Below are 15,696 nucleotides of genomic sequence, written 5' to 3' on the forward strand. Positions count from 1 at the left end.
TTGCTTGGGCTGATATTTACCGACAGGGATGAGCAGGAAGCGGATGTAGTTGAGCCAGTCGGGGGTTTTGTTGGCGAGTTGCTCCACGAAGCAGCGCAGGACTGAACTCAGGTAACTCTGATCTCCAGCCACGGACACTTTCATGGTGGGAGGAGTCTGAGCGTTACAGTTACAGCTGACACACACACACACACACGCACACACACACACACACTTTTTATAAGGGAAGGTATGTACCGTATAGCCCATTACAGCTAACAGTGAGCTGTAGCATTGTTACAGTGTAGTTTATGTGTTCAATCGTTCTTACAATCTCTGGATCCTGGTGACGATGGTGTTGAAGGCGGCCTGGACGTCTGCGGGGGAAACTGTGGACACGATGGGCTGCTTGTGCTCCTGCAGAAGCTCATTCAGATACTGAAACACCAACAGAGGAGACACGGAGAGTGTGAATAAAAGAAGAACCGCTGCAGGAAACCAGAGCCTCCACATCAAAACAAGCAGAACCAGTGAGAAGAGCACTCAGGGTAATGCGTCAGCTTCATAACGGCCCCTATTAGAACAATGTGCTGTTTTAAATAGTGAACTCTCACACAAATAAACACATGTCTAATCATAACAGTGTTAATAACTCATCTCTAACAACTGATTTATTTCCTCTTTGTCATGATGACAGTAAATAATATTAGACTAGATATTCTTCAAGACACTTCTATACAGCTTAAAGTCACATGTAAAGGCTTCACTAGGGTAATTAGGCAAGTCATTGTATAACAGTGGTTTGTTCTGTAAACAATCCAAAACAAATATTTCTTAAGGGGGTAATGCAATAATATTGACCTTAAAATTAGTTTAAAACAATTAAAAACTGCTTTTACTCTAGACGAAATAAAACAAATAAGACTTTCTCCAGACTTTCTTTTATTTTACAGTACCATTAATAGTTTTGAGTAATAGTTTTATTCAGTAAAGTTCTGATGGACGGCATTTCTTCCAAATTGAAAATAAAATTTCATAACATTTATTTTGCATAAAATAGCCCACACGTTCACATTTTTTTAGCCAACAGAAGAATAATATATTTAGTTTTTAATATTAGTATATTTTCTTTTAGATGGAAATGTATATTTTCCAGCCAGGGTTGCTTAATAAACACCCCCTCGCATGAACTTGCAGCGAGTGAGACAGAGAAAATGAAAGCACATCAGAGGAAAGATCAGATGCTCAAGACAAAATAATGACAAATATTTAAAAATTTGTAAATCTATAACAGAGGTTTGTGATACAACAATTACAGCAGAGCATTGATTAAATTCTTATTCATTCATTCATTTTCTTGTCGGCTTAGTCCCTTTATTAATCCGGGGTCGCCCCAGCGGAATGAACCGCCAACTTATCCAGCAAGTTTTTACGCAGAGGATGCCTTTCCAGCGGCAACCCATCTCTGGGAAAATTAAATTCCTATTTCCCACTAAAATTAAACAAGTAGACGAGTGAAGGACGAACAAAATTTTTTTTTGTATATTTTCCTTGTAAAACATGTTTTTTTTTTAGATCTTTCTTGAATTTTTTTTTTTGTATATTTTTCTTGTAAAAACTTTTTTGTATATTTTTCTTGTAAAAAAACTTTTTTTGTATATTTGTCATGGAATTGTTTTTTATATATATTTTTCTTGGAAAAAATATTTTGTATATTTTTCGTATAAATTTTTTTGTATATTTTTCTTGAAATTTTTTTTTGCATATTTCTCTTGAAAAAAAATATTTTATATATTTTTAGTAGAATTTTTTTTTTGTATATTTTCCTTGTTTTTCTTTTTTCTTGTAATTTGTATTTTTTTAATGAATTTCTTTTGGTATAATTTGTATCTTAATGTCAATGTATTTTTTGTTGGTCAGTTATCAACTAAATAAACAAGAATAAAGAATAACATCTGAGGTGACAAGCTTCAAAACCAGTCTACTTTATGCTTCAGCGCCAAAGCACGAACTGGTTTATCTAGAAAAGTGAAAACTATATTAAACTGTTTTCACTATTAATGACAAAATCATCCATTGCTCCGGTCAGTTTAAATTGAATTAGTTTAATCAAGTAATTTGAATAAGCAACACAGGCTTTAACAATGTATTTGCAGCACTTAAAGTGTGTCCAGATTACCTCAGCAGAACAAACTCAGTTGGAAGGATGAGAGAACTCAGAAACTCAATGTGAGAATGGAGATGTCTGCACATTTGTGCCAGTCTGTCAGATAAAACTGCTTAAAACACTTGAATATTTTTAAAGTAGTTAAAAGGGTTACGAAACACCAAAACACATGTTTTGAGCTGTTGACAGTCATATATGTGTCCCACTCTGCTAAAAACACTATTTAAGACAAAATCGTGTGATCTGACCATGGCTTAAGAGCTGCAGAGAGTTATAAACAGTATTATAAACACTATCTGTAGGGTATTATGAGCTGAAACACACACACACACACACACACACACACACACACACACACACACACACACACACACACACACACACACACACACACACACTCTCTAGGGACATCAGAGACTTATTATACATCTTTAGTTATTAAGTATATTTATTGACAAAAATAAACGTCTGAATATCCAATCACCTGCCCCTGCCAGTCTGTCGTGTTAATCAGGATGATGTTTTCGGGCAGATGTTCGTCCGAGTTCAGGATCTGGTTGAGCTGATCGTACACTGATTTCCTAGGCACCTGTGACAGACAGAGACGCCGTCAGATTGGGAAACGTGTGTGTGTGTGTGCTTCTCTCAGCATCTGCTTCTCCCGGGATCACACACTTACACAAACCTGCGTGATGAGCCGTGAGTCTGGCGAGGTCTCGCTCTCGATGCTGCTGGTGCGGTCGCTCTGAGCTTTGGAGTTCTGCCGGTCCTTCATGGATGTGCTGCGAGGACGCCTCTGCAGTTTACTGTCCGCTTTACTGCACACACAGCAAGGACAAACACTGATTAGCAATGCACAACACATCCTGCAGCTCACATCTATTCATTTTTCCCTGTATTTCATCAGCAATCAGCTTATTCATCAGAGGTCACCACAAGGGAATGAACCGCAAACTTATCCAGCATTTGTTTTACACAGCGGATGCCCTTCTAGCCACAACCCTGTACTGGGAAACCCCCATACACTCTAACATTCACACACCCATACACTACAGCCAATTTAGTCAATTCCCCTATAGCGCATGTTTGGACTATTGGGGAAACCGGAGCACCTGAAGGAAACCCACGTTAACACGGGGAGAACATGCAAACTCCACACAGAAATGCCAACTGACCCAGCTGGGACTCGAACCCGTGACCTTCTTGCTGTGAGGCCTGTGCTAACCACTGAGCCATCATGCCGACCTTTATCTGCTCTATTTGTTAAACTATCTTTGTGTGTGTATGTGTGTCTGATCAGAGCTCATTAATATTCACAACCCTTCCAAATATGGTCAAAATAGACCCTGTCTTCTTATGGAACATATATTTGAGATGATGATAGATGATTTGTATTTTAACGGTAAAGGTTTGTAATAATATGCAGTTCTGCACATCTGCCACCAGGCACTTTCCTACAATCCCTCCATATCTCTATAAAAGCACTGTGCTCTTCAGAGTGTGCCTCACACAGGCAAGTGGGCTTGACAAACCAACTGTAGAAACACTCTTCTCTTCATATGCACCAGGCGCTTTAGTTAAACTCCATCTTATAAGGACTCAACTCAATGCATTTCAGCATGTAGACATGGTCAAGAGGATCTGCTGCAGATCAGGTGAGCATCAGAATGGGGAAGAAAGGAGATTTAAGTGACTTTGAACGTGGCATGGTTGTTGCTGCCAGACGGGCTGCTCTGAGTATTTCAGAAACTGCTGATCTACTGGGATTTTCACGCACAACCATCTCTAGGGTTTACAGAGAATGCTCCAACAAAGAGGAAATATCCAGAGAGCGGCAGTTCTGTGGGCGCAAATGCCTTGTTGATGAGGCCAGAGGTCAGAGGAGAATGGCCAGACTGGTTCCAGCTGTTAGAAAGGCAACAGTAACTCAAATAAGCACTCGCTACAACCGAGCTCTGCAGAAGAGCATCTCTGAACACACAACACGGCCAACCAAGAGTCTCCATTTCTGCTGTCGCATACTTGGGTCAGAATTTGGCCTCAACAGCATGAAAGCATGGATCATCCTGCCTTGTATCAGCGGTTCAGGCTGGTGGTGGTGGTGTAATGGTGTGGGGGAGATTTTCTTTGGGTCCATTAGTACCAATTGAGCATCAACGCCACAGCCTACCTGAGTATTGCTGCTGACCATGTCCATCCCTTTATGAGCACAGTGTCTCCATCTTCTGATGGCTACTTCCAGCAGGATAACGCAGCATGTCATAAAGCTCAATCATCTCAGACTGATGAACATGACGATGAGTTCACTGTACTCAAATGGCCTCCACAGTCACCAGAGCTCAATCCAATAGAGCAGCTTTGGGATGTGGTGGAACGGGAGATTGGCATCTTGGATGTGCAGCCGACAAATCTGCAGCAACTGTGTGATGCTATCATGGAGCGAAATCTCTGAGGAATATTTCCTGTAGCTTGTTGAATCTACGCCACAAAGGATTAAGGCAGTTCTAAAGCCAAAAGGAGGTTCAACTCAGGACTAGTAAAATGTACCTAATAAAGTGGCCAGTGAGTGTATATCGTTAGTATAGCTAGATTAGCACAACAGTATGCTAGTTACCTATAGTGTGTATATTCATGATGATGTTTATTTAGCGTTAAGCACTGTAGTCCTCCGAAACATGACATTTGGTTCCACTGTGTCCACACTTGATAATAAAGCTCGACTTGTTTCCATTGTTTCTTCGGTCTGAAGCGCATTAATCGAGCAGACTGTGCATCATAATGTGTGTGGCGTCTTTTTTGTGTCCCGAGGCGCTGCAGAAACAAGCTAAAAGAGGCGAATCATTGATGCGTTCCAGCCTGACGAGTCTTAATGAGCTCATTAGCCGACACACACAGACACACACACACACACACACACACACACACACACACACACACACACACACACACACACACACACACAAACAGATGGGGCTTCTTCAGCTCAGCACTTTCTGTCCTGTGGGCTTTCACAACATAAACTCTCTTAAAACGCTTCACACATCGCTCACTGTAATAAACGCTGACTCGCTGTAACCCAGTGATGGTGTCAAATACTGGGTCAAAATACAGCACTATAAAAAACGTCTTGGTTACTAACGTAACCCTCGTTCCTTGAATTGGGAACTCCGACGTGTGTCTGGTAGACACTTTGGGAGAACGTTAGTCGACCAATCACACTGAAGAGTCTGAAAACTGGCCAATGAATGCCAATGAGTGGGCAGAGCTGGGCTCTGCAGGTGCCAGTGATTAATCATTAGTCCAGTATACAGCTGGTGCATGCAGAGCGAGCCTTTAGATTATTGCCTGCTGAAGAGCCGAACACTTAGCTAACAACTGGAGACTCAGCTGCTGTGGCATCAGAGACACACGTCTCCGTTCCCTATTCGAGGAACGAGGGTTCCATTAGTAACCGAGACATTTCCCTTCATGGGAACTCTGATGTGTGTCTGGAAGACACTGGGAGAGGGTATGGAAAATGCCACAGCAGCTTAACCTGTCACACACCTGATGTGTCTGTCTGATGCGCCATGAAGGGGAACCAGAGTCATGTTAGACAGAACACAGACGATACAGAGAAGCTGTGAAATCAAGTCAATCAGACAGGTGTGTGTGTGTGTGTGTTTTAACTGGGTGACGTGTGTGTCTGAGTGAGTGTATATGTGTGTGTGTGTTTTACCTGGGTGACATGTGTGTCTGAGACTCAGCTTTGCAGAGTTTTCCGAGCGCTCCTACTGTCTTCTCTGTGTTTGTGTCCCAGCTCATGTTGCTGTCACACACTGCCACACCACTGCCCGCCTCGTCCTCCGGCAGCTCCTGCACACACATGCATCAGCACACACACATTAGCACACACTCCTTTTCTCTCTCACAGACATTAGCACATAAACACACACTCTCTCTGTCTCTTACACACACTCTCTCTCAGACAGACACACACACACACTTTTTCACATGTGTACTGATGCGTGTATGTGTGTGCTGATGTGTTGTGTGTGTATGTGTGTGTGCTGATGCATGTGTGTGTGTGTGTTTGCGTGTTCTGATACATGTGTGTGTGTGTGTGTGTGTGTGTCTGTGTGTGCTAACTTGTATGTTTGTGTTAGTATGTGTCTGCTTATGTGTGTGTGCTGATATGTGCGTGTGTGTGTGTATGTGTGTTTGTGCTGATACATGTGTGTGTATGTGTGTGTGCTGATGCATGTGTAAATGTGTGTGTGCTAATGTGTGTGTTTGCGTTCTGATGCATGTGTGTGTGTATGTGTGTGTGTGTGAGACTGACCGCTGCTGTGGAGTCCACTACTGTAGAGTCGTCTGGATATCGGCTCGATACTGCTCTGTTCTTATCCACTGTTAACAGATCACCACACTGCAGGCATACACACACACACACACACACACACACACACACACACACACAAACAAAGATCAGCAATTTTAGTTTTGCAACCCTTACAAACACTCGATCTGATGTACTTACAAACACTATATCATGCTACAAAGGGTCAGTTCACACAAAAATGACAATCCTGCCATTATTGTGTGTGTGTGTGTGTGTGTGTGTTGTACATACAGCAGCCGGCGTGTCTCTCGGCTGGCTCTTCTGACTGTGCAGACTGCCGATCTCCGTCTGTGAGCTGGAATGAGACATTCCCTCAAAGAACGGCCTTGAGAAGAAAACACACACACACACACACACACACAAACGTACAATATAAAAACAGGCTGAAAGCCAGACGCTGGTCAGAAGCACAGCACCAGTCGTGTTCTTTAAGTGCTGTCTACACTGGCAGCACATCTGCAGAGACAAAGCAACTGGAAGTCCTTGATTTCCACTGAACGTCAATGAAAGTGCTGGCCATGTTCACTCATGTATCTCCTGAGTTGATGCATTACACTCTGCAGCCCCTACTCAAACACATTCTCCTGCAGAACAGTCATTTGTCGCGACCAAAAATGTAGGCCTTGTCAAAATAAAAATGTTTCAGTGACTTTAATAAGAGAATCCAGAAGCAGGAACGACTAGTAAAACCAACAATGCACTGGGAATAACTTCAGGAACACAGTCTAAACTTGTTATCCACCAGCCTAAATCAGCAAAAAGTGCGGTGCTGTAATGGTGTGGGGGAGATTTTCTTGGCACACTTTGGGTCCATTAGCACCACAGCCAGCAGTACCAACTTGAGTATTGCTGCTGACCATGTCCATCCCTTTATGAGCACAGTGTCTCCATCTTCTGATGGCTACTTCCAGCAGGATAACGCAGCATGTCATAAAGCTCAATCATCTCAGACTGATGAACATGACGATGAGTTCACTGTACTCAAATGGCCTCCACAGTCACCAGAGCTCAATCCAATAGAGCAGCTTTGGGATGTGGTGGAACGGGAGATTGGCATCACAGAGCGCCAATCATCTCAGACTGGTACTAGTAAGGTGTACCTAATAAAGTGGCCGGTGAGTGTATATATAAGAGGTCTGTGTCTGAAATAAAAGTATGGGAGTTGTCGCTTTTTTTAGCGTGTAGCATGACTGAACGTACTTGAGTTTGGGTTTTGGGGTGCTGAGGAGACTTTCGTTGTCCTCCATCTCTGGGCCGCTGTCGCTCTGGTTATAAACCTCCAGACTGTCGTACAGAAGATCCAGATCTTCCACCTCCTGTGTCTGATCCACCGGATCCGAGTCCAACACCTGTTACAGTAAAAGTAAAATCAGCAATTAAAAAAGCCTGTAGCAAATACATTGTTATGCCAATAGGTGGCAAAAAGCAAACCTGAGCTAACTAAAGTAATGGATAAAGTAACTGAGTTAACTAAAGTAATGGATAAAGTAACTGAGTTAACTAAAGTAATCGATGAAGTAACTGAGTTACCTAAAGTAATCGATAAAGTAACTGAGTTACCTAAAGTAATCGATAAAGTAACTGAGTTAATTAAAGTAATCGATGAAGTAACTGAGTCACTAAAGTAATCAATGAAGTAACTGAGTTACCTAAAGTAATCGATAAAGTAACTGAGTTAACTAAAGTAATGGATAAAGTAACTGAGTTAACTAAAGTAATGGATAAAGTAACTGAGTTAACTAAAGTAATCGATGAAGTAACTGAGTTACTAAAGTAATCGATAAAGTAACTGAGTTACCTAAAGTAATCGATAAAGTAACTGAGTTACTAAAGTAATCAAAAAAGTAACTGAGTTACTTAAAGTAATCGATGAAATAACTGAGTTACTTAAATCAATGAAGTAATTAAGTTACTTAAAGTAATCGATAAAGTAATTGAGTTACTAAAGTAATCGATAAACTGAGTTACCTAAAGTAATCGATAAATTAACTAAGTTAACTAAAGTAATCGATGAAGTATTTGTTACTAAAGTAATCGATAAACTGAGTTACCTAAAGTAATCGATAAAGTAACTAAGTTAACTAAAGTAATCGATGAAGTATTTGAGTTACTAAAGTAATCGATAAACTGAGTCACTTAAAGTAATCGATAAAGTAACTGAGTTAACTAAAGTAATCGATAAAGTAACTGAGTTACCTAAAGTAATCAATAAAGTAATTGAGTTACTAAAGTAATCGATAAAGTAACTGAGTTACCTAAAGTAATCAATAAAGTACTTGAGTTACCTAAAGTAATCGATAAAGTATTTCCGTTACTTTTTGAATGTAGTAACTAGTAGCTATAACTAGTTACTATTTTTCAGTAACTAGCTCAATGCTGGTTGTCAGTATGCTCGTGGCCAATTGGTAGGTGCACACGGAACCTGCGCGCGCAGTACTCTGCATATTTCCACAGACTTTTAGCCAATCATTAAGTTTGTTTATTTAGTGTAAATGTGTGTAAATTTATATTTATTCACTTTTTAAATTGATTTCAGTAATATTACTAATTAATATGAAAATATTCATTGGATTTATTTAAATACAGTTTATATAGTAATACTTTCTTTTAGTAAATATAAATGATAAAATACTTGCTTTGTTCACCAATTAAGCGGATCTATTGGACTTGCACTTTAAACATTAAATAAAAGTTAAAAATCTATTACTTTTTATTTCATATAATAATTTTTAGTTTTGATTCTCCCAAAATAATTCTGCATAAATCAGCAGATTTTTTAAATGACAAAATTCTGTGCAAAAATAGCAACAAAAAAAATCTGCAGATTCTGTCTGGCTCTAGTTATATTAGTGTGTGAGCTTTTGTGCACAACAAATGTATGTTTACAAGCATGTCCGAAAACAATGGCGGTCACAAGTCACTGGGGTTGTTATTTTGTGGTTGCAGGCTGAAAAGTTTGGGAACCCCTGCCCTAATCCATACCTGCCAACATTTATTTTAGAATTTCTGGGAGTTTAATTATTATTATTATTATTATTATTATTATTATTATTATTATTATTATTATTATTAAATAATGTTGCTACCGCCGCCATTCAAATCCCGCATCTACCACCTGTGCAGATATCGACAGCCATCTGGGTGGTTTGTTTCCAGATTGAGGTCAAAAGCAATTTGAGATTTGTATATTATAGGAAATACGTTTCTGTGTGGAGTTTGCATGTTCTCCCCTTGTTGGTGTGGGTTTTCTCCAGGTACTCCGGTTTCCCTCAAGGTCCAAACACTTGCGCTATAGGGGAACTGATCAACGAAATTGGCTGTAGTGTATGAGTGTGTGTGTGTGATTGAGTGTGTATCCCAGTACTGGGTTGCAGCGGTGTAAAACATGCTAGAATAGTTGGCGGTTCATTCTGCTGTTGTGACGCCTGATGAATAAAGGGACTAAGCTGAAGGGAAATGAATGAATGAGAATCATCTGTGCAGTCAATGGTTCTTTAAAGATCTGTGGACTGAAAGCATCTTTGGGGAACTCAAAACAATCCTTCTATAACAGCGCTGTAAAAACCCTCTTTAGGGCTCTATTTTTAGGAGTACACTGCATTGAAAAGCTCATGTTAAGTAAGTAAGTTACTCAATGTAGCAGCCTGCCAACGCAACCCAACTGTGTCATCACCCTCAATCCGGAAGTCGCTGGAAACAAATCCGCATCATTTCCTGTGGGGTTTGGATGAGGGAATGTGGGCTAAGGGAAATCAGAGTCAAATGGCTACCAACTAACAAGCTTAGCCTCTAACAATGAGAGCGTAAAGCTCTTTAAATCTGGCCCGCCGGCTAGAGAAGCCAGTCTGACCCGCAGTAACTCGTGTGTCCTCTCAGAAGAGCAGATCTCACGCTGCAAATCAAAACTACGCTCACACTTCAGCAGCCGATCAATCAGTGCCGAGTCCCAGAGCTGCTTTTATAAAGGCTGAATTTCATGGCTGAGATCATTCGGTGATTACAAAGCACAGAAGCGCAAAGTAGAGCAGAAGTTCAGGCCAAGATTTCTCTACAATGTAAAAATTCTACAGTAAGATTGCATAACCTGGCTAACAGTACGCTACCCAAATATATACAGTGATTGAGCGAATAATAAGTGAATAGGGAATATGCTGAGCTAGTGTTCTTCCCATACTGATAAACCTCCGGTGAGCTGTTATTGTGAGTTTTTTCCATTTTATACGGTTCCTTTTACAGCATCGATGTTGTAATGTTATTGAAATACAATCAATTAAACAGACTTTGGCATTCATTAAGCTGCTCAAGCGTAAAACAAGACAAAAACCCATTTACTCGCACACGCCCGTCACAATCAGCAGGCTAGCGCAGAAGCTCCATTGAATATACTGGAGTAAAATAAATGCTCATATTATGAAGACATGGCGGGGGAAATGTAATGTAATGCAGTGCTTCTTGTACAATCTGACACCCACTTTACATCAGATATCACTCAGCCAGTGGAGATCACTGATTTATAAAGAAAACAGACCTTAAATGCGCAGATTTTGCATTGACATACAGTTCACCGGAAGGGCTTAACCCAGGTTACTGGCAAATTAAAAGTCCTATTAGCATGCTTGGGCATATACCGCATAATAATTAACTTTCCCTGAATATCTTAAAGTGTATACGTTGATTTTAGACTCTTATTGTATGTATTTACAATGCAATATCGATGGTAAAAAAACAGTAGCAGTGGTCGTCGAAAATGTACTGTAAAATGTAGACATTTATTTTACATTCCTACTGTATTTTTTAACGTTATAATTCCGACAATAAAAAATACAGCAACTGTGCTTGAGGGATTTTTACAGTAAAATGTGGACATTTATTTTACATTACTACTGTTTTTTCACGGACAGTAAAACAGTAGCTGTGGTTGTCAGAAGTTTACCATAAAATGTAGAAATTGATTTTAGATTTCTACAGTATTTTTACAGTAAAGTTTTGATGCTAAAAATTAATGGCAGCTGTGTTTGTCGAAATTATACCTTAACATGTCGACATTTATTATAAGTTCCTACTATATTTTTCATGGTAACATTTCACTGGTAAAAAGCAGCTGTGGTTGTTGGAATTTTAACTTAAAATGTAGAAATTAATTTTATGTTCGTGCTTTATTTTTCATGGTAAAAATCAGAGAGTAAAACACAGTAGCCGTGGCTGTCAGAAGTTTACCATAAAATGTAGAAATTGATTTTAGATTTCTACAATATTTTTACAGTACATTTTTTATGCAAAAAAATTAACGGCGGCTGTGTTTGTCAAAATTATACCTTAAAATGTAGACATTTATTTTATGTTCCTGCTTTATTTTTTACGGTAAAATTTTGAGAGTAAAAGCAAAAGGTTAGCTGCGGTTGTCAGAGTTTACCATAAAATGTACACATTTATTTTAAGTTCCTACTGTATTTTTTAATGTTATAATTCCAACAGTAAAAAACAGCAGCTGTGCTTGTTGGATTTTTACAGTGAAATGTAGTGATCTATTTTACTGTAAAAATGGCAGCTGTGGTTGACGGAATTTTGCTATAAAATGTAGACATTTATTTTACGCTCCCACTGTTTTCTTTACAATACAATTTCGATGGTAAAAACTGGAAGTTGTGTTTTCGGATTTTTACTGTAAAATGTTGAAATTTATTTTACGTTCCCACTGTAATTTTAACGTTAAGTCCAACAGTAAAAACAGTAACTGTGCTTGTTGGATTTTTACAGTAAAATGTAGACATTTATTTTACATTACTACAGTTTTTCATGGTAAAACTCAGAGTAAAACACAGTAGCCGAGGTTGTCAGAAGTTTACCATAAATTGTAGAAATTGATTTTAGATTTCTACAGTATTTTTACAGTAAAATTTTGATGCTAAAAATTAATGGCAGCTGTGTTTGTCGAAATTATACCTTAACATGTAGACATTTATTATAAGTTCCTACTATATTTTTCATGGTAACATTTCACCGGTAAAAAGCAGCTGTGGTTGTTGGAATTTTAACTTAAAATGTAGAAATTTATTTTACGTTTCTACTTATTTTTTTACGGTAAAGTTCAGGGCCGATGGAGGGACTCAACCAGGGTTACACCTCCACTCTTTACCAGAATTGCCATGGGGTTATTAATGAGCACACAGAGTCAAGACCTCGATTTAACATCTCATCCAAAAGCATTAGGACTCACACAGACCACAGGTTGAGCGCCCCCTGCTGGCCTCTCTAACACCACATCCAACAGCAACCTAGTGTTCCCATGTGCTCTCCCATGCAGACACTGACTAGGCTCAGCCCTGCTTAGCTTCAGTGAGTAAGCAAACCACATTTAAGACATAAACAAGCAAACTCACCTCATCAGACACTTTGAATCTCTTCAGGAGAGCCACAAACTTCTGCTTGAAATTGGGTTGCTGTAGAGAGAAAACGCCATTAAATGTCAATCAGAGCCTTGAGGCGTGTTTACATGATAATCAAGACCGGTTTGAGCCTTTTAAACACTCAATTTAAAGATCCACTGCAGCGAGAGTTATACCTGCACTGATCCACCTCTGCCTACAGTATCAACCATCAGAGATGAGAAATAATACAAATACTATGCTACTACACTTAAAGAGCCCCTGTTATGGGTTTTTGAGAATGACCTAACATACAGTGTGTAACACAGCTCTGAGTGAAGTGAAATATCCAGCTGAGGCTTCAATCTGAAGGTGGACAGTGTTTAAAAGGATTGATTCATCTAAAAAAAGAGTCGACTTATAGTGGTTTGAATGACTCGTCTTGATTACGAGTGTTTGCGCGAGTGATTTACATCTTAAGTCAAGGCAAAGGGGCGAATACACATCCTGTGGCATGATACGTGCGTATGGCGTGAGTGATGCGAATTGTGTGAAAGGTGTGGTGCGAATGGAGCGGATTGAACGTTTTGCGCGTTTGACGCAAGTTTACCCCTTGGTTTCGAGTGTGCTCCTGAAAGATCTTCGTATGATGGGTTATTCACCCACAGGGAAGGGCTAAGGCAGGCATGTCCAAACTCAGTCCTGGAGGGCCGGTGTCCTGCAAAGTTTAGTTCCAACCCCAATCAGACACACATGGGCTAGCTAATCAAGCTCTTACTAGGCTTTCTAGAAACATCCTTGCAGGTGTGTTGAGGCAAGTTGGAGCTAAAATCTGCAGGACACCAGCCCTCCTGGACAGAGTTTGGCACACCTGGTCTAAGGGGTAGAATTGGGAATGGGCCAATGACACTGATGATACACAGGGGAGGAACACAGGTGGAACTGATAAACAAAATGAATTGGCGGGAAACAGAACAAAGGAGCACATGGTGAAGGTCACATGATGAAAACTCAAGGGTCTGACAACTTTACTCCACTACTTATTTACAACTTTTTACTTTTCCTCCTCACATTTTCACTCAAATACCTGTACTTTCTACTCCTTACTGTTTTAAATCTCGTTCCGGAAAGAATCTGTTATTGTAAATTTGTTTGGGGACTGGTAAAAGTGTTTTACGTCTTGTACATTTTTTTTCTAAAATTGAAATTTGTTCCGTCCTTGGTAGGGCTGCTCGATTTTGGGAAAAATCATAATCACGATTATTTTGGTCATAATTGAAATCACGATTATTTAAAACGATTACTGTTGAAGTCAAAATTATTAGCGCTCTTGGGAATGTGTTTTTTTTAAATAAATATTTTCCAAATGATGTTTTACAGAGCAAGGAAGTTTAACAGTATTTCCTATAATATTTTTTCTAGGCTTATTTGTTTTATTTTAGCTAGAATAAAAGCAGGTTTATTAGCATATTATTAGCCCCTTGAGCAATATCTTTTTTGATTGTAGCAGAAGAAACTACTGTTATACAGTGAACTGCTTAATTACCCTTATTAAGCCTTTGAATTGCACTTTAATCTGAATACTTGTATTTAGAAAAATATCTAGAAAAATATTATGTACTGTCATCATAGCAAAGATAAAAGAAATCAGTAATCAGAAATGATATATCAAAACTATTATGTTCAGAAATAAGTAAAAAAAAAAACTTATTTCCATTAAACAGAAATTGGGCAGGAAAAGGGTTGCTAATATTCAGGAGGGCGAATAATTCGGACTTCCATGTATACATACAGTTATTTTCCTCCCTGCAAAGGAAAAAATAAATAAATACAATAGAATAAAACTATGAAACAAACTGCTTTAAGCATCTTCACTGTAAGAATAAAACTTTAGCTACAAAAATCCTTCAGTCAAGAGCAGAGGGATTTTCTCGTTTTGTTTGATTAATGATGTAAACAACATTGCGCGCTGTCTCTTTAATGGTTTCTCTTTCACTTGTCTTTTGATCCTCAACTCGTAACTCGTTTGTTTATTACACAAATGAGGGTTATTATGAATAATCACTAAACACTGCGTTTTGACACCTATTTGACCATTAAAGCGCTCACATTAAGATGACTTTAGACGTCTGCGCCTCGTCCGTTTCGCGAGGTGCGCGCGCGGTCAGCGGAGGTGCGCGATGTGGCGCCAGGCACAAATATAATTCCAGCTTCAGTGTGCGAATGAGTCTGAATGCTGAACGGCCGCATGCTTCTGGCTGTGTGTGTGTGCCGCACACACATAAGCACGCGGTCTTTGGCGCTTTTAGGAGCAACAGCTGGAAAGGGGGCGGTATATGATGCAATAATCGTTTATCTCGATTAATGCTTTTTCATAATCGTTAGAAGCCAAAATCGAAATCGGATTTTCGATTAATTGCACAGCCCTAGTCCTTGGTAAAAAAGCTCATTCTGAAAGCGCAGGACGTTTCTGGAGACCGCGTTTTACGTGGCTGGAGGAACGTATGGCCGCATTTGGTTTTTTCGAGCGAACGCTATGGGGCGGTGTGACGCCGCTCCTCTTCTTTGCGCCTGCCGGCTGTGAATGACGGCTCACTCACCTCCGTGTGGAGGGCTTTCCCGCCGCAGCCAGTTTGTCTGCTTAGCTCGTGGTGTTACGTCGGCGGAGCGGAGGTCTGGAGAAGGAGGAGCCACCCACGGCAACGACCGGGTTCGCTTCTGGGGAAGAGCGGTCCCAGAAAGCAGGTAAGATTAAAAACAAAAGCGAAAAGCGAACGAGTTCGTGACGAGGCGAGAATGCAGCG

General features: G+C 39.8%; 1 protein-coding gene across 4 annotated transcripts in view; it reads right to left on the minus strand.

Annotated features, from left to right (window-relative positions):
• The window catches only part of si:ch211-126j24.1, an 89,754-nt gene that overhangs the window by 24,097 nt on the left and 49,961 nt on the right, over positions 1-15,696 (minus strand). For 2 of the 4 annotated variants that reach the window (XM_087304679.1, XM_087304677.1), the window contains exons 8-16: positions 12,908-12,967; positions 7,728-7,876; positions 6,759-6,852; positions 6,468-6,554; positions 5,865-6,001; positions 2,832-2,964; positions 2,631-2,735; positions 311-417; positions 21-175 (exon numbers count right to left, since the gene is read on the minus strand). In XM_087304679.1, coding sequence (XP_087160805.1) covers positions 21-175; positions 311-417; positions 2,631-2,735; positions 2,832-2,964; positions 5,865-6,001; positions 6,468-6,554; positions 6,759-6,852; positions 7,728-7,876; positions 12,908-12,967 — 1,027 coding nt within the window. Of the gene's footprint in view, positions 1-20; positions 176-310; positions 418-2,630; positions 2,736-2,825; positions 2,965-5,864; positions 6,002-6,467; positions 6,555-6,758; positions 6,853-7,727; positions 7,877-12,907; positions 12,968-15,696 lie in introns of all 4 variants that reach the window. The other 2 variants (XM_087304678.1, XM_087304676.1) reach the window with 1 other exon arrangement.

The sequence above is a fragment of the Danio rerio genome, chromosome 22 (assembly GCF_052040795.2).
Source record: "Danio rerio strain M-AB ecotype USA chromosome 22, GRCz13ab, whole genome shotgun sequence".
Classification (NCBI taxonomy): Eukaryota; Metazoa; Chordata; class Actinopteri; order Cypriniformes; family Danionidae; genus Danio; species Danio rerio.